Source organism: Camponotus floridanus, unplaced genomic scaffold, assembly GCF_003227725.1.
Source record: "Camponotus floridanus strain SB8 unplaced genomic scaffold, Cflo_v7.5 scaffold82, whole genome shotgun sequence".
Lineage (NCBI taxonomy): Eukaryota > Metazoa > Arthropoda > Insecta > Hymenoptera > Formicidae > Camponotus > Camponotus floridanus.
In genome coordinates this window covers 12,845-36,467 of record NW_020229852.1, presented here as the reverse complement: position 1 = coordinate 36,467, position 23,623 = coordinate 12,845, and the positions used below count along the sequence as shown (strand labels likewise).

The following is a 23,623-nucleotide window of genomic DNA, read 5'->3' as shown; positions in this document are numbered from 1 at the left end:
TTTTAATTACGGAATTCTCTACATATTAAAATGTCGCATCAGAAAATCAACGTTTCTAACGTTTTTTTAAAAACTTTTAAATTGATTAATGAATATTATTTTTCAAGATTTTACGATCTCATTGAGTATATAATATGCGATTTTTTAAAATCATCGACTTTGTTGAGAAACAAAGAGTTTAATTGGTCTTTGAATTAATGATTAAAAATTGAACTTCAGCGAGTGTCTCGTGAAAAATACTGAAATTGAATTGTGTGATGAATTAATCATCGTAGTAAAAGAGAACGGGAAATGAATAAAAGAGAGTCGATAATTTCACGCACATCGGATTTCTTCGCGCTGAATCCGCTCGTAGCCATCTTGAGATTCTCCATGGTCCAATAATCTCCTATATAACAAGTAATGCAAAGAGAATAATGACCTTTTCCATTTTCAGAATAGCTGTTTTTTATGTAATATAAATAGCTTTGTTATAGATATATTATTTACAATGTTCTTGCTTGCGAACATTCATCATGAAAATCGAATTGTTCGAAAATATTTAAGGAAACAAATCTCGTATATATATATATATATATATATATATATATATATATATATATGTATATACATATATGTGTGTGTGTGTGTGTGTGTATTCATATATATATATATATATATATATATATATATATATATATGGTAATTATGCATAAAAAGGGCCCATCTTCGCACAAATATGTCATTGACATATGTTGTCAAGGTCATATCTCTAATTAATATTCTGAAGGTTTTAACCGACGGTCGTTGTTTTAAAAAGTTATTAACAAAAGAATTTTACAATTTTGCTTTTTATCTCCGAAAATATTGATTTGAGAAAAAAAAATTTAAGCAAAAAATAAAGCCGCTGGAAAACTTTACAAAAAATGTTATATACATTTTTTTCGTAAACCTACTATTTTAGCTGTTATAATAATAAAAAATGATAATTTTAAATACATTTGAATACTATTTAAATTTATATAGAATTTAATACAATTTAATACAATTAAAAAATTTGACAAATGTATGTGTACATATACACATACACACACACGGGCGCTCGCGCGCGCGGCGGGTGCAAGGGGGCCTTGGGCTCTTCTTCCGCAACCACTCCGGTAGACAAGATGGACCTCGCTTTACAACTTACAGCATATATCTATTGCGATTGAACTCTTCGCAATGCTTACTCCCCTACCGGCGGAGTAACTTGCCCCCCTTGCACCCCCCGCGCGTGTGTCTGTGTGTGTGTGTGTGTGTATGTATGTATACACATACATTTGTAATATTTTTTAATTGTATTAAATTGTATTAAATTCTATATAAATTTAAATTGTTTACTTTTTTTTATTTATCTTTAATTTATCTTTTTTGCGTTTTTCTTCGACTTGCAAGTTTGACCGCTATTTTTAAGTTTCATAATCGTGTTTAGGAGGTAAAAATACGTAGAAATTGGATATTCTTATCTATTATTTCATATAGGTAGGTTTTCCGAAGATTTACTTTATTTTTTACCTTATTTTTGTATTTATTATTTTTATCCTGTTTCAGCCTATATCTCCATAATTATTTGAGTCCGACTTTTATATATATATATATATATATATATATATATATATATATATATGAAATTACTCGGAAAGACTGCCCTACAACATATTTAAAAATGAAACAAATCGGTGAACAAATAAGATAGAATCTTTATGTCAATATTTCTCACATTTATTTGTTAATAACTTTTGAATAAAGAATGATCGCCGGCTAAAACCTTCAGAATGTTAATCAGGGATAACATCTTCACAACATACCCAATAACACATTTGTGTGGGCCCTTTTTATGCATAACTACCCAGCTATAATTAGTTGCAAAAAAATAAAGTTAATAAATGAGCGATTCGCGTATTTATCTTTTCTATATATTATATCCTTCACAATGCAAATTAAAGTGAATGTATTTATCGCCGTATAACGAACGTATTGAATAATTCCTTGTCGAATTGAAATATTCAAAAAAAATAGGGAACACTTTTTATACCCTAAAAATTGGGCTATTTTCAAACCATTGAAACTCGTCGAAAAATCATCGTAAATAAAAAAATTAAAAAAGTTTGAAAGTTTTTAAAGTTTGAAGTTCCAACTTTAAGCACGCGCGGTTTCAAAATCAAGAAGAATGTTGATTTTAAAGTCATGTAGCTCGGTCAAAAGAATTATAGGAAAATAAAAAAAAGCGTTTTGTAGAAAAAATGTTGTTTATGGAATTTGATTTGAAATTTTTGACAAAAATTTTTTTGTCGAACTGCAGAGTGTCAAAAATACGTAATTTTAAGGAACAAAAAAACAATATTCTTTGTTAAAGCACAGAACAAGGAAGATAAAAAATTTTAAAAATTGACAATAGCGCGTTAAAGTTGAAATTCCAAACTTCAACATGCTTTTTTTTATTTTTTGTCTATGATGATTTTTCGCTAAGTATTGACATTATATCTAAAAAGTACTGATTTATTTTCAAAATCATATTATTCAGTAAAAGAAAATCGTAGGAACATTTTTGGAAAAGCCTGTTATAGGCAAAATATTGTAGTTTATGGAATTTTAATTGAATTTCTCAAAAAAAATTTTTTATCAAGTTGGGGCGTGTTAAAAATACATAATTTTAAGGAACTAAACAATGTGTTACTTTTAAAACACAGAATAAAGAAGATAAAAAAATTTTTAAAAACCATCAATTGCTTGTTAAAATTAAAACTTCAAGCTTCAAAATGCTTTTCTAATTTTTTATTTACGATGATTTTTCGACCAGTTTCAGCGGTTTGAAAATAGTTCAATTTTTAGGATACAAAAGTGTTTCCTATTTTTTTTTCTTTTTGAGTAGTATATCATTTTATGGAAATTGTAAAAGATACGATCTCTCTCGAGAAAACAAAAGATACAAACTGAATACGCAATTCTTTTGTTTTTATTTTATTTATAAAAATTGCATTCACAACTAATAAACAATTTTTATTATTAATATTAACTGTTATAAGGAACATTTATTAAATATAAATTCAAGATTTAACCTTTTTCAAGTATATCATTTGCCTATAATTAATTTTATTTCACAAATTCTTAATTTTAGTCGAATATCTGTTTAAAATTATTACTTCTTCTAATTATTTTTCTTAAATGACTTAAAAAGACAGCTTACTTTACCTTAGAAAACAAATATTCGATTCGTAGTAATTTGTGCAATGATTTTTAAATTTTACATTTATTTGACGTCTTAATGCAAGAAAATTTATGTAAAAATCTAAAATAGATTTTATACTACAGTTAGCTATATAATTTACGTAATGTTAATTATTATAATAAAATTTTATTCTATTTTTAGGTATAACAAAGAAACCATCAAAAACAAATATTTTGAAAATTAAAATAGTAATTACATAAATGTGTCATTAGAAATGTAACGATAAAGAGAAAATATTCTTTGAAGGTGAATACAACAACAGAAAGTGTCATTGTCGACAGTTAAATCGCGTTCACGAATGATTAAGAAATGAGATGGCAATTACAATCTTTTATTTCGGCATCCTCCACACTCTCACTTGCTATCTCAAAAGTGACACTCACTTCGCACGCATTTCACTCTTTTACCGATTAACAAAACTGTTTCCTGAGTCAATTGTATTTCAAAAGATAACAATCGCATCCATTTCTCACGGTTTCGAGAGTGTTCTTTATCACAAAAGGAAGAGCTCTTTTCTCATGTGTCAGCAAGATGAGCTCTAGCTCATTTTTACTCTCATTTCTCGACTTATCGTGCGACCGGCAGTACACTACTAACAACAGAAATGTGTCGAAAACGGAAATGTCTTGTATCTTATTTTACCAATTAATCTTAATTAGATGTTCTATATTCATGTAGGAAAGTGTATCATTTAAACAAAGAGATAAATTTTATCACTTAATATTATTATATAAAGAGATAAATTTTATCACTTAATATTATTTTAATATTTCTAAACTAACAGGTTGTAATTTATTAATTATTTAAATTAAATTCTTGTATATGTCTCCTAAAATTTTAAACTTATTAAAGATTAAAGACATTAGAGATTAAACAGTTTTCAATTTTTGTTTTTTTACTGTTTTGTTAAAAGCTTATAAATAATAATCTTATATTAATATGTTATATTGATACATGTTTCACTTTTCTGAAAGTGAATTGTTATTAGAATTTTTCAATGATGATATCTCAAAATAGTTTTACTTTTATACTTATTGGTTTTTTTATTGTATTATCCTTTTCACTATACATCCATTACGAATTAAAATATCTACACATCTACACGCACGCACGCACGTATGCACACACGCACATGCACACGCACAGGTGTGTATATATATATATATATATATATATATATATATATATATATATACAAGAGAAATAAATTCTATAATTAAAAAAATTATATCATTGGCAAATTTTTATCGCTTATAACGCAAAATTTATTGTAGCTTCAATATTTTTGTATTAGAATTTTTTATTCTATTATGTCTCTAAAATATGCTATTAAAATATTGTACGGAGGTTGTAAAACATCTTATATTTATATTTGATAATATATACACAAAAAGATTAGACAAATAAGATTTTTATTTATGATGCTCTTGTTATTACTGTAGAAGTATTCTGAAACTGTGTTTCGCACCGTGTGACGAAATATTCCAAAAATTTTTGAACTTCTTTAACAATTCATAAAACAATGCGAATACATTGATGTAAGAGGAAAAATTACTAACTTTTTAAATGAAATATTTTTTTTACTAAAATTTATTGTAAATAAAAGATGTTTATAATTTGGAAACGAAATATTTTCGGATCCATATTCGCACATATGATCGGATCGCATATGATTTTTTTCATCTCTACAATAAATGTGAATATGTTCTTAAAGTTTGATTATCTATTTCTAAAACATTGTATATTTCAAACCAAAAAAGAAAATTTTTATAATAATTAAAAGAGATTATATGAGAAATATAATAATAATAAATTACAAATTTATGAAAGGCAAGAAGGAACGATGTATATATTTCCAGATAAGATATATATATATTATTAACTTCAGAAGGTTAATATACTAAAAAAATGCGCATTAAACATATATTAACAAAGCATAACAATAGATAATACTATGTCAATTCATTTTGTAAATAAGAGCAATTTCTTTGATACTATTCATCAATTAAATCACTTCACGTGAAAATGAGACAATATGGACATATCTGCACATATCTGCACTTTTAACTGCACATTGCATCGTCGCGGTCTCTTATGGCTTTTACGCGCTATTAAATCGCGGTTCAAAGATAACCAGCCATCGTTTCTCCTCACGGGCACGTCAAGAGAAATAATACGTATACAGAGACTCGTGCTGTGAAACGCAACGGAGAAGAGTCGTCAGTGCATGGCTGGAACCACCTGCTTCCGGTCGTTGTACCAACGGCGATTGTACCGCGTTTCCATGCGTTACCTTGCAATTGTGTTGCCGTTATATATCGTGTTGATGTACGACACCCTCCGATTGCAACTTCATGTTATTGCTGATATATATACATTATAATTGATGATGTAAATGGATATGTGTAAAAAATATTTGTTCCTTTTTGAATCTTTATGATAGTGATGTTTGTAAAGGCAAACAATATTAATACAAGAGAACATTTTTTTAAATAAAAACCTTTTTCTTTTTTTTATTATAATTTATATAATAAATTTAATAAATTATATAAAATATAAATGTTATATAATTTATATAATATATAAAAAATAAATTAAATTTATTATAATTTTATACTAATAAATATTTTTATTTAAAAATATTTTAGTCTAAGAATATAAAATTTAAAAAAACATACAGAATAGATGTTTTTATATATGAAAATTTTTATATATCATATGTAACACATACACAATAATTATATACAAAATATGCATATATAATGTATATATATATATATATATATATATATATATATATATCGCGCATATTATATCATTATTTACGTTTAGCCTAAACATTCTTCTTAAATCCTACAAATATTAATAAAACAATTCCTATTTAAAAGCATAAACTTCTATATTTTATTAATGCAACACATTTCAATTTTAGAATAATTTTCGATATTCATCATTAATCAGTTGATTAAAATAATATGTTAAGATAGTATGTTAAATAATATATATATTTTAAATTTGTGATATATTTGATAATATATTTACATAATATATGATAATATAATATAATATACACTTAAATATATATATATATATATATATATATATATACAATTGTATACATACAATTGTATATATACAATTGTATATATACAATTGTTACTTGCAAATTACATATTTTTTCTTAAAAACAACTGTTTTTTCTTTACACCAATTGATTCTTCTCATTATTTTGAACATAAAAGTATTAAGGTAAAATGATCGAAAAATGATGAAATATTTTACTAGATATTTTACGGTTTATGTAAAATTAAGAAACGATTTCAATCCTCATAACTCGGAAAGTACTTAATGAAAACTAACTTAATTATAGTGTTTTGGAAAACTTTCGAGATAAGCTATAAGAATATGTAATAAAAAGTGGAGAGTTCCATTTCAAAAATTCAAGGTAGCCTTGTCATGACTTTGGCGACGCTATCCGAGATCAAACGCATGGAGCCAGTAAATAGACTTTTGTTTGAAACAATTTTTTGTAAAACTTCTATTTTTTGTGATATTTCGAGGTCTCGACTCTTTCAAACACTCCGTATGCCGTAGCGATGTAATGACACGTTTCCGACCCTAGTTCATTTGCAAAAAATGATTCTTATGACCCCGACAATCTCTGAAAATTTGTCGGTTGAATTTCCAAACATCCTGTGTATATATATATATATATATATATATATATATATATATATAATACGCTGTATATATATGTTTATGACATTGGATGTGTATATATATATACACACCCAATGTCATAAACAGAGAAATGTCGAAGTTTCGCTGCTCTCAAAATAATCGCAGTTCTGCGCAATAATTCTTACGAAGTTTTAATGCAATTAAATCTTTATAATTATATATGCATATATTGCATTAGTCTAGAACAATTAAATTAACTAAACATTTGTATAGTGTGACTTGAGCATCATTGTTTTTAGCTATGCAACCTGGCCCAGGCAAAATGATCACATATGGTCGTTCACACCTGTCGAGCTAAATATGCGCGCGATTATTTCCATGGTACATTGGAAACAAACAATAATAAGATCGCGAAATCATTAAAGTAGTAACATAAATCCAACAACTGTGCAATTGCGGAAAGGAACGTTGCGCGGTATAAATAAAAATAAGTGCAGATTTTTTCGCCGCGCCTGATGTCGCATGTCGTATGTCATAACGTAAATCGTGAATAATTATCATTTATCATATTTAGAATTAGATTAAGATGTGCATTTTTATATATATTATGATAATTGCAATAAATAGTTTAATTAATTATCAGTAAATTCATATATGATTTGCCGATTTTCCATTACAGAATTGCTACTTAATCAAAGCAGTCGCACACATATATGTATAATTTTAATTCAAATTATGTATGTCAGCGAACGATATTTGATGAATATTATAACGAATTTGGTTGGATACATTAATGCGCATTGGTATATATTAAAAACTATCTTATACAAATTTATAATATCCTACACAATTAAAACAGTAAGATAATTAATTTTATAATTTATATCTTTTTATTTATATTATTATTATATTGTTACTCGTATTGAATAACAATAATTTGTAACATTAATTATTTTATTATTTTAATTACTTATATTATATTGCTGTATTTGAGCCTTTAAATATGCACTGGTTCAGCATTTCATCATTCAACCAAACTTGCTATTAATAATTGTTATATAATTTTTATATGAGGAAAGATAATATTAATTTTAACATGCGTAATCATATTTTAAAAATATAAAAGTTATATTCATTTCTCTATAATACTAATTTGTTTACTAAAGAAACAGAGCATCAAGTAATTTTTGGCGCAGGTATCATATATCTATTATTATAATATCAATTAATATTGCGTACAAATATATACAAAAAAATTCAGATACAAGATAATTTTTTCCGATAGGTAATTAATTTCCTATGCATTATTAACTCTACTCGTTTCCTCTTTGCTGAAACTTTCTTTCAGCGCAACAAACATAATTAATTCTCGTTCTTATGAAATGCAAAACCGCAAAATTTCTCTCTCTCTCTCTCTCTCTCTCTCTCTCTCTCTCAGCTAAAATAATTTAACCATAAATTAAAAAGTCTGCGAAATTATACAGCAATACAAATATCTATATATATGTGACCAACAAAAAGATAGAGTAAAATTTACAGACATATTTATCTATTAATTAAAGTCGATTTCACCGAAAATATAATTGATGGTCATCTTTTTTTTCTATATATTCAAAATAAAAAAAATTAATTTAATTAAAAAAATTTAATTTCTTTTAAATTATTTAATTATAATATGAAATTAGTTGTTATAATAATAGCCAATTGATTAATATTTTGCTCATATATAAGATTGTCTTTTTAAAGAAAGCGTTTGATAAAAATATTTCACAATAATGAGAGCGAACATCTTTAGTTTTGCCGGCGAAAGAAGGCCTGCGCAAGATATTAATGTTTTTTTTTCCGCAATTAGCAAATCAGCGAAACATCGAACAAAAAATAGCCGGCACGAGAGACTTTCTTCCCCTCCTCCACATTCACCTTTAACGCAAACGGTCGGAGCATTCGCTATGCCTTGACGGCACACCAGCAGTCAAACGCAAACTGTCGGCAAGATCGTTGCCATTCGTGGGTCGCACGTGTTCTAACGTTACGCGCGTTTTTTTAATCCAGACCTTATTTTTGAGTTTTTATCTTGTTCTTAAGAGGACTCTCTAAAAATCATCTCTTATGTTTTCATTCATTCTTTTTCGTACTCATTTTCACTTATTAATGGATAGCCAGATTAGACTTTATCAGATCTGCATAAACTAATTAAATACGTAAAAGAAGAAGAACCAAACTGTCGTCGTGATCAAGAGCGGTAACCGAGTTCTCGCGAACATATATCAAAAACGAACTAATTTGCTTTTTTTTTTCTATAAAGCATTATGTTACTCTTGTCCCAATTCGTTGAAATATAAAGATCAGAAATATATAAAAATCATATTAGTCTTGCAGAATTATACGTAACGTATTTTGCGATGAAGAATTATTGCGACGCTTTAATCAACCTTATTATCATAGAAAATCAGGCAAAATTGCGAGACATTGATAATGTTCACAAAGGCCGAAGTATGGCGAAAAATTACGACGAAGTTTTTTGTTTTTAAAAGAATCGAGTAATCGAACGTAATGTAGATCTATAAAACAATTTAAAATTAGCAAACAAAGAAAAAATTTGATAATTTACTTGGTTACAGGGAATAAATGTTATTTCCTTCTAAAAAAAATAATCAATCGTTATTTAAAAAAAAAATTATTTCTTATTGTAACCAAGTAAATTATTGCATTTTTTCTTCATTTGCTAATTTCATTGATTGTAATAGATCTGCATATTTATTGTAAAACTATTAAGCAATAAAAAAAGATATCTTAATAATCATTAATGTTCTTCAGTACAATTTTTAAATCGATTCACTAAAGCGTTCATAAATTATAAGGATTTTAATTTGCATCGAATTAACATGTATTCTTATGGGAAACGTATAACCACGTCGATTCAAATGACAAAAACACATGGAAATAATATTCAGAATTTGTTTAAAATTTGCAAAAGTGTAGTTTAGATACAGAGGAAATATTTGATCAAATAATATTATACAAGTAATATTATATTAACTGGTTAAAAAGATATTAAATATAATTCAATAAAGTTAGCCATGTATCTGTCAAAAGGCGAAATTCTCTACCAAATGTTAATCATTTCGATTCACAAAATTCGGAATATTTCAGTAAAAAACGCAATAAATATTAAAAAATACATCTCTGCACTGTAGCTAAGATCAAATTGTAATATTTCACGCAATTTTTCATATTCAAAATACACCTAAAGTGGATATATTCGTCAATATTAATTTTCAGCTACTTTTTGCTGGGATTGTACATACAAAGCATCCTTAAAGGCTGTTGTATACAAAAGATCATTGTATACAAATTTATAATAGCATAAATAATTAAAAAAATAAGATAATTAATACTATAAATTTTATATATACAATAATAGGAATAATAATAAATTGTAGAATTAATTATCTAATTGTTTTAATCATTTATGCTATTATAAATTTGTATACAATAAAATATTTTTAACATGTATCGGTGTACATTAATGCTTCCAATAAAATTCGTATATATAAGATGTAATCGACAAGTTTAACTAGATGCGCGAAAGTTAACGCGAGCGTTTTTTTATATAAAAATTATACCCCTTCTGACAAAAACGCATGAGTGAATATAATCGATCCACAGGATAGTTGAAAATCAATAAACGGTGAAAATGGGAGTAAAAAATTTTATCATGAAGAGGTTTCCTTTCTGCAAGATGAAAGCAAAGCAGAAATATCGTGAGTTTATTTTAAAAATACATGAAAATATATTATACATATATCTTTTGCTCTTAAAAAATTTTGTGTTTTTATTTTTCAACATTTATTCTTCAATTTTCTGTGTCAACACTTTTCGCTCGTTAATTTCTAAAAAAAGATGAAAGAACAGTGTTCTCAATGATTGCGTCATTATTTTTTTCGACATACATTTATTTTACAATTCGCAATCGATATGTCGAGGTGATTCGCTATTGTTTATCGTTTCGATTAGCGTCACTAGCGGCGACATAAGTAATTAACAGATACTTTATCTAAGTCCAAACAAGTTGGAAGAACCCATTATCAAACGAGTGATATTCCCGCGACTGCTTCGAACGACCTCGGAGATTAGTCTATCTCTCTTTTTTTCTTTCTTTTTTCTTTATACGTTCATATCCGATCACGTTGTTACGCGAAGAACGTGTGATGCCTTTTTCCGTATTTGACAAGTGCATCTGTCTGAAACGTGAACGAGCAAAAAATGGAAGTGCTAGGAACGTTGCGAAATCGGAATGTTAGTGTTCTGGAGTAGGAATTTTTATTTTTTTTGCCATTACATTATCACGATGTCACGATGTAATTCAATTTCGATATAAGCGAAAATTGTCAAATTGCATCTTTTATATATTTTTTATTATTTACATTTGTCTTTTTTCATATTTGTGATTTCAACTTAGTCAAAATAAAATACTTTTGAATAAAAATGAAGAAAAAATTTTTGATAGGTTCTATTACTCGAGAATTTAATTTTTTAAATAAACTTTTGTTGATTTATTATTTATTATGAAATTGACAAACGAATATGACTATCGAATATTACAAATGACTATAACTCTTAGTACATAGAAGAGACCGATAATTTAATTTTTCTCATGCTTAGAACAAAATCTCTTTCTCATAATAAATTTCTCACGCTCTCGTGATTGACACACGATTAATAATACGTTTGTAAGTTTGTTGCTATGAAACTTTTACAGTATTAAAAGTTTACATTTAATCTTTTTATTTCACTTAATCCATATGTTCAGCATCTATGTATATACGAGGTCCAGTAACTTTATGACCTTCTAATAATAAATTTCTCTAATTAATTTAGAGAAATTAATTTTTTTCTTAGCAAGAAAGTGTCGAAAAAAATTGTCATTTATTGCAAACTTTATATTTTTTAATATTAAATATTACATACAATAATAAACTCAAAATTTAAATTCTATTAAAACAAAAATCTGCCTTAATAAGAAAATATATCTTTTTTAACTTTTTTTTTTTTTTTAATTAATCAGCTTTTATTTTTTTTTCATCATTTATAGTTTTAAAACTGTATTATTTTGTTAAAAAAAATTGTAACGAGATACATATATTATTAAAATTAAGATTACAGCACGATATTTTGCGTGCTGAAAATTTTGCAAAAGCAATCGAAATAACATATTACGATCTTGAAGAAATTCGCCGCTATATTTGTCGTATTCCTTTATTGTTCTATTTTAGATAACGCTTTGCTGTGTAACGTAATTGCGCAAGCGACTGATGAAAAAACATCTCGAACATAGGTGAATACAGTCTATCATTGAGTATTGCATAAGAATGTATTCATAGCATGAAAAAAGTTATTAATTATTTTTGGTGTTGATTATGTCACAAAAAATATAATAAAAATATAATAAAAAAGATATTCATAAACATTATACAGAATATTATTATTAGCTTAAAAAAATCAAATATTTCGCAGGGCAAAAATCTTTGATTGACTTTTTCCAATAAATAAGTCTTATCAATGATTTCATCAGTGATTTCATCAATGATTTCAATTTTCGAAAAATATATCTTTTATGGAACGAAATTATTTTAAATTAATTTTTTTAAATTTAAATCTAATAAAGAGCAAAATTAAATGAATCGATTAAAGTGAATGTTTTATATTACACGCAGTTGCATTTTGCCAGCGACACTTTTTTGCAAAATATTTGATGATTTTTTATGACAAGTTAAATAATTTTTATTACGCTAGATGGCATGAATGGGGCAGCATCGGTGCAAAATGCGGCCCAGTTGGCAGATTCCGACAACGTCAGTGTCGGAAGCGGTAACTCAAATCTCAGCACTGGTGCACTTCAGGTATAAAATTTACTAAAAAATAATTTCTGCATATATTTAAGACTTAAACAATGGAAATCTGTATATTTGCGCAAAATTGTAATAATTTCATTTTTTTATTGCCTGATTGAAACTGCTTGTATATTATATGAACTGTTTCTATTCTTTTTCATTAATTTTTAATTAGAGATTTTTAATAATAATAGAGATTTTTAATAATTTTTATTAATAATAATATTAATAATAATAATTTATTTCAGATATGTTGTTATAGATAAATAAATAAATATATGTTAATAATATTAAGGATCAATAATTTTAATTAAAATGCGCAATTTGTTTGATAAAAATGAAAAATAAAAAAATAATAGTAATGACTAAACTAAACTATTTTTGTATTACATAGAATATCAGAGAACAAATGGCGGTATCTCTGGAAAGAATGAAGGAGCTGGAGGAACAGGTCAAGGCGATTCCCATGCTGCAAGTGAGTTCTCACTAATTTCATATTCTTCTCCCTCCTATACTTTCGTAACGTTCATCGCTCGACACGTAATTTGCACCCAAGCAAACTCTTCCGTTCCAGCGAAACAATTAGAAGAGTATAAAGTATTCTCATTGCTTTATCGCAATCTTATTGTTCCTATTATCGAAGATTTATCGTTATATGCTTAATAATACAAGACAATGAAATTGTACATATAGAACAATAAAATTATTTTGTTTTGCATTAAAATCGTAAAACAATGAATTTGTTCGAAGAAATGTAAAGATATTTATATATAAACTTATATTTATAATTGCACATCGCAATTATTCTCATAAAAATTGACCGTCAAATATTATAAAAAAAATTAATTTAAAAATATTAATGTTTTTTAAATTAATATTGTATATTTTTATATATTTGATATATACACAAAATATTTTGTTTCTTATTTTATTTGTTTCTTATTTTGTTTCTTTTTTTTGTTTCTTGTTGTGTCTACTTTACTTAGTAAAGAACTTTTCTTTCTTCTTTAACCTGAGAATGCCCAAAAATGATACATCAAATATTCTATTTCTATAATTTATTGAAAAATAGTGTAATATTTCTATCTTTATTATATTCCGCATAATATTATTAAAACTCACATTTTTTCATACTCGCTGTTATGAGTTTCGATAACAGCTCATAACGCTATTGCCGAACTTATTTAATTCTATACGCGCGCAATCTCTTCTCTTGCAGGTGCAAGTCTCGGTATTGAAAGAAGAGAAACGCAATCTTCTGCGACAAGTGGATGAGCTAAGTAAAACGAATTCTCGTAATGATGCCTTGCATAGGTATCGTAGTCAGTCATTCTCGGAACAGCATGTCACTGCTCTGCGTAATTTGAAGAATACAGGAACTATATATACCAGAGACATGGGAACTATGTGTGGTGTGATGACAAGAGACATCGGTGTATCACATCAACAGGTACACAAATATATACCCGCTAATCATTCCTGCATCGTTCATTTAAGCTAAATATACATATATATATATCTTTCTCTCAAGGCAAAATACAAAAAATTCAGGAGATTTTGATATTTTATATATTCCGAAAATATTATTCATATTAATTTAATTTTAAAGAATTGATATATAAAACAAATAAAATAAAATAAGTAAATAAAATAAATAATTAAAATAGATTATAAAATAAAAAAGCAGAATAAATAATTAAAATAACATAAAAAATTAATCGATTTAAAATAAAAATTTATTAATATTTGTTATTAATATTTGTAGAGAGAGAGAGAGAGAGAGAGAGAGAGAGAGAGAGAGAGAGAGAGAGAGAGAGAGAGAGAGAGAGAGAAATTGTGAATATTTTTTGAATATTTTTTAGCCTTTTGGATTTTTGAAGTATTGAAGAACATATATAATTTCTTAAATTCTTATTAGGTAGAAACTAGAAATTTCTCGGCGATTTGCGTACATCTTGAAACAAGTTGTGATTGCTTCTTTCTAATTAGAAGTGAAAATCAAGATATAAAGAGCAATTTGTCATGTATTGCTATCGTCTCGTATGTTGTTTTTTAATGTCGTCTTTCGCATGCACGTGTGTGTATGTGTGTGTATTGTAGTACCTCGTGGAAAATATTCATAAAGAGATGCTTTGAGATTGAAGAATATAAGAATATTAGATGTAATATGTTTCCCCTATTTAGTACTATGTTGCATTACTTTCTGAAACTTCCCAGATACATCATCGACAATATAATCTGCTCGGTAATCTGTGATTTATAATATTTATAATATTTATAATATTTGAGGCGATTATATAACAGTATATAAATGATGAAAATAATTATCATATTATCTTGTATATGTAATTATATATATGTATATATTATATATATATATATATATATATATAAATTTAAAAATAATTAACCTATCATAAATGTACACATTAACCTAACGATCAAAATTTTTGGTAAAGATTCCCTTAAAAATTAATATTATTAACTGAAATATCAAAACTATATATATATATTGCTTTGATATATTTAAATACACAATTTTATTATATTTAATTTATTCCTATATTAAATACAATTATTAATATTTCTAGATTCTTATTAATGTTTCTAGAATTTCTAAATTCTTATTAATGTTATAAAAAATAGTTATTTTATCTTATATACAAATAAATTTACGATAAAGTCATCTCCATAACAATTAGTCATCTCCAACTAAATTCTTTCATAAATTAATAAAGACTTCTCTAATCGTACTAAAATCATTAATTTACAACTCAATAATCCAAATAGAGATGACAATACGCTCGGTTAAAAATTTATAATTCATTTTATCTTTAATTAAGAATAGAACATAATTTTCCATATTGAATTAATAACTAATGCCACATGATATTTTCTTATTGCAAGCAGATTAGAACGAGAGATGTCGGTATGATAACGAGCACGCCAATTAAACCGTTTTTACAAAAAAGCCAATTACAAATCGAGGAGATTAAGCCTGAGGTTCAAGATGGAAATATCGCACTGGAAGATGAAACATCATCGAATCTTACGAATTTTTACGATTTCCAGCATCGTAGTTTAAAAACCAATCTAATTCGTAGTCAATTGATGTTGGAAGAGATTCTGCCCGAAGTACGGAAAAAGCATCTGATAAAAACTCCTTTTCACATAGAATCGATATCATTTGACGAGAACGACTCAATCAATTACAAAACCGCGAAAAAAATGCGTGATTTTGGCATCAACACAGAAAACAGATCCAAGGTTCTCCAGTGTAGTCATTTCTTGATCGAGGATATTCCGCCAGAAGCGAAGAAAGAAATAAAAATACGTTCTTGCGGTACAACAACGAGTTTGAGTATGAAGGATATTTTAACGAAAGAGGATACTACATTGCTCGTAGAGGACGCTTTGAAAAGTTATAGCAGTAACTTAATGAAAAACACTTCTTCTAAGAGCGTTCAATGCCTGCTGGAAACAGTCAAATTTGAAAAGCGAGATTATGCAGTCCAGGTGACTGAATTGTTCAAGATGCGTTCGCATGTGAGTGTAACCGCCAAGCCATCGATGACGGAGGTTGGAGTTGAAGTCAAACTTGATCCATTCACCAAGAGTGTATGCGTCGGACCAGATCCAATAACGATGCAGCCACCAGTGTCACTAAATTCGATGAATTCGAGAAGTCATTCGTTCAATTATGGCGACACGAGGATTAAAATGAAAGCCAATAAATCGGTGGCAGTGACAATGGATGACTTGGTGAGAACTATTACTCGGGGCACTGACACTTTTGGCCTCACGCCGAAATGCCGAGATGTCGGCATTTCGACGACGAAGAAGAAGTTCATTGATGTGTCGGTTGGTGACTCCGTTAGGCCACATATCTCAATTTCTTGTGCAGCTAACTATTGCGACAATTGCAAGGAAACGATTAAGAGTCTAGCAAAACAGATCGCGAATAATGCAGAGAACAGCCTAAATCATCAGAATAGTAATATGGTATCTAGGATTCCAAGACCGTCTCATATTTTCTTGAATATTTCCGGTGATCACAAGAAGCAGTTCAAGCGTCAAGATACGTACACGAAAGTAGCAGCTGCCGGTGTGATAAGATACGATACAGACAACAAGGAGCAATACGACAGTAGTAATCGGTTAGTAATTTAGGATTATTTTTTCTCTCTTTTTTACACTTATGTGAAAAATTAAAAATTTAAAACGTTTATCACAAAATTGATTCTTAATCTGATAAACATAAAATTTCTTAACAATACATAATATTTAAATATACTTAATAAATATATTTATTATTATTTTATGAAAGTAAATTTTATAAATTTTATATTAAATTCCAAAATTTACTTTAAATTTAATCATTAAGGCTTAATTTAAATATTAAGATTTTTTTTACGAGGACACATTATCTTGTTGAAAAATATTTTGAGATGTATACGAATTCACATTTATAATTTATAATTTTTAATTTTTAATTCTTTGAATTATATATCACAATCATAAATTATTTTTTTTAATTTCTTCTTAAAAACTTCAAGATTGTAAACAAATAAGATATCATTTTGAAATCCGATTTACTTTTCCTGCTCGACTACAATTCACGCCATCTGTTATTTTCGCGATCAAAGCTTATGGCTCCTGTACACAAGATGCGGCAACATGTTACGCGTGGCGAGAGGCGACACGATAAGCCAATGCAAAAGTTGGATCGAGTTCAATTTTAACGGCGGATGTTATGTATTTGCTGATTGGTTATCGAACGCGTTGCCGCGTCCTATATGCAGGAGCATAGACTTATAGAATAGACCGGCCCCTACCGTAGGAAGCAGCCTTGAAAGATCTAAAGGATAGAGAGATGATTCCGAGTATCTCTGTCCTTCTCTTTTGTCTCGTGGGGACACTGTAGGAGTTGAGGGGAAAGCAGTGTGCACGCTCGCTTCATTTTCACTCATCCCATCAGTGTCCTCACCACAAGACAAAAGAGAAGGACAGAGATACCCGGAATCATCTCTCTGTCCTTTAGATCTTTCAACACTGCCTCTTGCGATAGGAACCGATCTATTCTATATGTCTATGTGGAGGAGCCCTTACTGTGAGGGATGTTTCTCGGTAAAAGAAACGGCAAGAAGATTATGAATAATAGAACTGCGTATATTCACTTCATTTCTTTAAATTAATTGACCAACCAATTAATTAACTGACCCCTTAATATAAGAGTCTAATCAATCCGGTCATAAACTGGTAATAAAGTATTGTTAAACAGCAGAGTTTCTCACATCAAATAGAATATAACAAATCAAGGGATATGAGTAAGGAAGGGGGAAGGGATGAGGGGAAGGAATAGGAGGGGGATTGGGGCGGCTATAGAAATAAATTCCTGCCTCAGTGGGATTTGAACCCGAGACCCTTCATACTTCATATAGCAGGCAAGTACCTTACCGCCTCAGCCACACGCCGCCCCGAACTGTAGATATAACGTAATATTTCGTGTTAGTCGAGTACATCGAGCGGTTTGTTGTCCTTTTTTGCGTCCTGTCAGCGTCATCGAGTATTCTATCGGCATAAATATCGTATTGATGCGTGTCTTGCGTCACATTGACGGTTTTACTATGGTAAACAAGTGAGCGCGTCTTCGATCTCGACGGATCGATGCTACAACAGCAGCAACAGCAGTCGCCGTCGCCTCAGTGCAATGCTTCTCATTTATTCAGCGATCTTGAAGTCACTGATATTTTACCTTATTCTTATACGGTCGTGAAAGGGTAATATGTTTTTCCATTAAGCTAATCTTTATTTATAGCGATTAATATTTTTATCGTTAATTTTTTATATAGCTAACACTACGTTGAGTTTAGATATTTCGATTTTATGTTGATATTAATAGTATATATACTTCTGTTGATACTAATAGTAATAATTATTATATATATATATATATATATATATATATATATATATATTATTTATATATTTATAGCTTTCACAATTTTTAATTTTTTTTATTTAATTGTCAACATTTTGATTGCATCAATTATTGGGTTATACTGGTTACAGAAATAATTAAAATATAGCAATTTTTTTGCATAAAAAGTTAAAAAAATTATCAGAGAAAATAAAAATATTTTTATATTATTAAATAAGCAATAATTTGCATCTATATCTGTATATATCATCTTTCTTAAATAGACATAAAAAAAGTTTTCTTTTAATTTTTCTAGCAATTTTCAACAATTACAAATTGAGAAAAACAAGCATGAAAAAATTGCATCAAAAGAGATGTGTAGTATGGAAAAGGAGGATAATGAAGAAAAGTCTGAGCTATCAGAATCAACTTTGTTTCAACCAATTCAGGATAAACCAAGGAAGAAAGTGGAGCCTACAAAAGAGATGCAAGCTGCCATGAAAGTGCTCAATGACAGTATCAAAAAATCACCTAGTAGGAACATTACTCATCAACTTAAAAATGCTACTAATATTATACAGCAAGAATGGTTCAAGATATCCAGTACATCTAATGCAAATCCATTAGATGTTGAAGATTATTTGGACCGATTTGAAGAGTGCTCTAGTACTTTGCTGGAATACATTGTTAACATGACAGATACCAGTGGTAACACAGCGATGCATTATGCAGTTTCTCATGGCAATTTTGATGTAGTATCTATACTGTTAGACTCCAAAGTCTGCGATATTAACAAAGCAAATGTGGCTGGTTATACAGCTGTGATGTTGGCTGCTTTGGCTGAAGTCAGAAATTCCACACATGCTTCTGTGGCGAATAGATTGTTCCAACTTGCTGATGTCAACATTCGTGCAAAATTGGTAAATCTCTTTAACTATTATTAAGGAGAATTCTATTATTAAATATAGGAAAACTGTTGTCTCTAAATATATATTTTTTAAATATTGTTTTTATTTTTAATATTATTTTTAATAATATTGATATTTCATATTAACATTTCAAATATTTTTATATAAAAATTTTTTTTTAATCTTATAAATAATTTTCTTATTTTTAATAAGCATGGACAAACTGCATTGATGTTAGCGGTATCGCATGGACGTAAAGATATGACGCAGTTACTATTAGATGCTGGAGCGGCCGTTAATATTCAAGACGAAGACGGTAGCACCGCCCTGATGTGCGCAGCGGAACATGGTCATACCGACATCGTGAGATTGCTTCTCGCGCATCCGGATTGCGATCCGTCTATCGTTGACGTCGATGGCAGCTCAGCTTTAAAGATCGCTCTCGAGGCAGGTAATCGGGACATCGGGGTGCTACTTTATGCTCACGAGCATGTTAATCGAGGTACCAGTCCGTACTCAACTTTAAGGCGGAGTAGAAGAGGCTCCAAGCCGACAACGCCCACTGGACCATCTCCGTCGGCTCCAGTTAGTCCAGCGCCGTCGCGGCGTCTTCATTCGTCCAATGTTTCTTTAAACACATCGAAATATTTCGCCAAATAATTCGATAGTGATTCTCCTTTCCATCCATCATAAGCTTTCTCTTCACGCACATTACTTGATATATAATGATGATAATAATTACAGCAGGTAAATTACAGTATAAACAGAACTTTGTATTTAAATATAATTTTTTCGCATATTATTTTTTTATATTCTTATAAATTATGACACACACACACACACACACATACGTATAAAAAAATTGACAATACATTAAATTTTTTTTGTCTAATGATCGATTTGTCTCGATGAAATTGTATAATTTATCAAGTCAAGGACCATGCTCAACAATGTATATATCTATTCAGGGTAATGTTAGAAAAAAATCGTGTACTTCAATTTGTAATAGTAATTAGTTTGTAGTAGTTTAGTATAACCATTGTAGTTACTGTTGAACAAATGTTTGATGAAACTTTCATAATCTTTATAAATTTGATATAACTTCGATTATGTAACATATTCTTGAGAACACAATTCTTCTCTTAAATAGAGTATGAAAGTACAAATTTTTCAATATCCATGATGAGATATAGGTCACAGCAAATATCAGGCGATTCTTTTTTTATCCTATGACATTAAACATTCCAAAACAAATGATCGCGATGATTCGAATTTTTTATAAGTATAATATATAGGTTTTAGGCCTAATTTCGAATTACTCCGGGATCAAATCGTCGATAGAATAATCTTATACCAATTAATAGGAAACATTACATGATACATATATATAGAGTGTTTCATGAGTGGTTTCACAAAATTTCAGAAATGAATTCCTCATGCTTAGAGAAAGAAAAAGTTAATCAACATAGGTCCGGAAATGATTAGTTTTTGAGTTATTAGAAGTTTTTTTATAGGCATCAACAATGTTTTTTAAGCCGCCGAACTTGAAAAACATTGTTGATGTCTGTAAAAGGACTTTTAAGACGAGAAATGAGACAAAATTTTGTATTACAGAAATCTTAATATGTGTGACCTATGTTGATTAATTTTTTTTTCTTCTCTAAGCATGAGGAATCCATTCCTAAAATTTTGCCCACCATTTATGAAACATCCTGTATATATATAGATATATATATATATATATATATATATATATATATATATATATATATATATATAATAGATGTATGTTATAGCAACATGAAATTCCTTATAATTCAAAGATGTTTTCATTTACGAGCGACATCAAATGTATTTGTCACTGTTCTATATTGAAATAGAAAAAAATATTAAATAGCGAAAATTGTATACATTGAGATAATAGACCTTGAAGCAAGAATATCGAAGAATTTATGAAAAAAATTTGTTTGAACTTATAGGTTTTCATATTGAGAACTTTATCTGCGTAATATCTAGATATTAATATAAATTTATTTAATCGAATCCCGAACGAATTGTCAACATGAATGTTAATTGCATCGTGTTCATGTGAGAAAGGGATAAATACATTGAGCAATTTTCTTGTAAGGTTGTGAATAAATGTAATTATTTAAGTTCGAGAGATCAAAGATTTAGGTTAATGTTATGATGTTTTTCTCTATCTTCAAAAATAATTCTATAACGATTGTTAGCGTGGTATTATTATTCGTATATCGCAATATAAGGCAATATACGAAACGTACCATATCTAGAAAGTAGTGAAGAGTACTCATTGTTTGTTGTGCCTTTATATTTAACACATAACACTATTAGTAATAAACTGGAACACGACGATTCTAAATGCTCTCATTATTCAGAATATGTTTAATATCCCTGTCACAAGATTATTTCTCTCTTTAGGATAAATGTCCCAGGTAATACATGTTCATTTTATATACGTTTCTAAAACGTATCCAATGCAGTGTTGCCAGATACTGGAGGAAGAAGTGTAGTATTAACTTAGAGAAAAAGTAGTATATCTGTCGTACCAGTTTGACAAATAGTAGTACAAATAGTTGTATTATACAAGGTGTCCCAAAAGTTCCAGACCGGTCGAATATTTCATAAATTATGCACTTTAGAAAGAAATGTTTCAGATAAAAGTTGTATGGCTTGAAGGGGGCCATCAGATAGTGGCAATGATTTGACATGGGAGAGTCATTTGAAAGTCACGTGAAGATCACCGTCAATTTCTTAAATGGAACTTCCTATTTTTTATTAAATATTCTGGTAGCTCAAGTCGAGAGCTTTCCAAAACACTATAATTAAGTTAGTTCATTAGTTAGTTAGTTAAGTTAGTTCATTAAGTTAGTCTCATTAAGTACGTTCCGAATTATGAGGCTTGAAATAATTTCTTAATTTTACATAAACCGTAAAATAGCTTGTAAAATATTCATTTTTCGAGTATCTTACCTACTTTTATGTACAAAATAATGAGAGGAATCAATTGGTGTAAAGAAAAAACAGTTGTTTTTAAGAAAAAAATATGTAATTTGCAAATTAAGAAATGATTTCAAGCGTCATAACTCGAAAAATACTCAATGAAGAAATACTTTATTATAGTGTTTTGGAAAATTTTCGAGATAAGCTACACGAATATGTATTATAATAAAAAATAGAAGGTTCCATTTAAGAAATTAAAGACGACCTTTAAGTCACCTTCAAATGACTCCAAGGTCAATTCATTGCCACTATCTGATGGCCCCCTTCAAGCCATATAACTTTTGTCTGAAACATTTTTTTCTAAAGTGCATAGTTTATGAAATATTCGATCGGACGCGATTTTTGGGACACCCTGTATAATTTTTAATTTTTTTTAAGAAAAGCATGCTTTTAAATTATTATATGACATTATTATATTACATTTATCAAAACAAAACAATAATATATAACAATTTCTGAATTTTTATAACATATATAACACAAAAAATACAATAGAATTTAATAAAAAAATGCTTTATTATTTAAAAATTAGTTGAATTTTGATAATAAATTATTTTCATAGTATAATGTTTTTTTATTTTAATTCAATAATTGTTCTATTAATAAAAATATAATCATAATTAATGGAATATAACATGTAACATGTAACATTTATTGAAATTAAGGAGTAATCACCGCGGCCATCTTGAAATCGTAACGTCATAAGCGAGAAAGGACACCCAGATTTATATTGCAACTGACATCTAAATAAAAACATATTTGAATGAAATAAGACTATCAATCTCTTCAGCACACCTGTAAAAAAATGGATACTACTCCTTTCCTTTCACAATTTATAAATAGCCATAAATTGAGTCCAAAATGAAGCCTTGAAAATGCGAAAAAACATGCGGTTTAACAGCTGTCGAAAGGACTGGAAAATGTTACTTTCTAAAGTTTATTCCTTATATAG

At 28.3% G+C, this 23,623-nt stretch overlaps 1 protein-coding gene across 7 annotated transcripts in view; it reads left to right on the top strand.

Moving 5' to 3' along the window:
• The window catches only part of LOC105250364 (KN motif and ankyrin repeat domain-containing protein 2), a 64,393-nt gene extending 43,026 nt beyond the window's left edge, over window positions 1-21,367 (top strand). For 3 of the 7 annotated variants that reach the window (XM_011256400.3, XM_011256402.3, XM_011256403.3), the window contains exons 5-10: window positions 12,725-12,831; window positions 13,217-13,297; window positions 14,042-14,272; window positions 15,733-16,979; window positions 19,059-19,662; window positions 19,864-21,367. In XM_011256400.3, coding sequence (XP_011254702.1) covers window positions 12,725-12,831; window positions 13,217-13,297; window positions 14,042-14,272; window positions 15,733-16,979; window positions 19,059-19,662; window positions 19,864-20,310 — 2,717 coding nt within the window. In that variant the 3' untranslated portion in view covers window positions 20,311-21,367. Of the gene's footprint in view, window positions 1-8,902; window positions 9,171-10,563; window positions 10,693-10,926; window positions 11,228-12,204; window positions 12,267-12,724; window positions 12,832-13,216; window positions 13,298-14,041; window positions 14,273-15,732; window positions 16,980-19,058; window positions 19,663-19,863 lie in introns of those variants that run through there. The other 4 variants (XM_025414502.1, XM_011256405.3, XM_011256404.3 and 1 more) reach the window with 4 other exon arrangements.
• The last annotated feature ends 2,256 nt before the right edge of the window (window positions 21,368-23,623 follow it).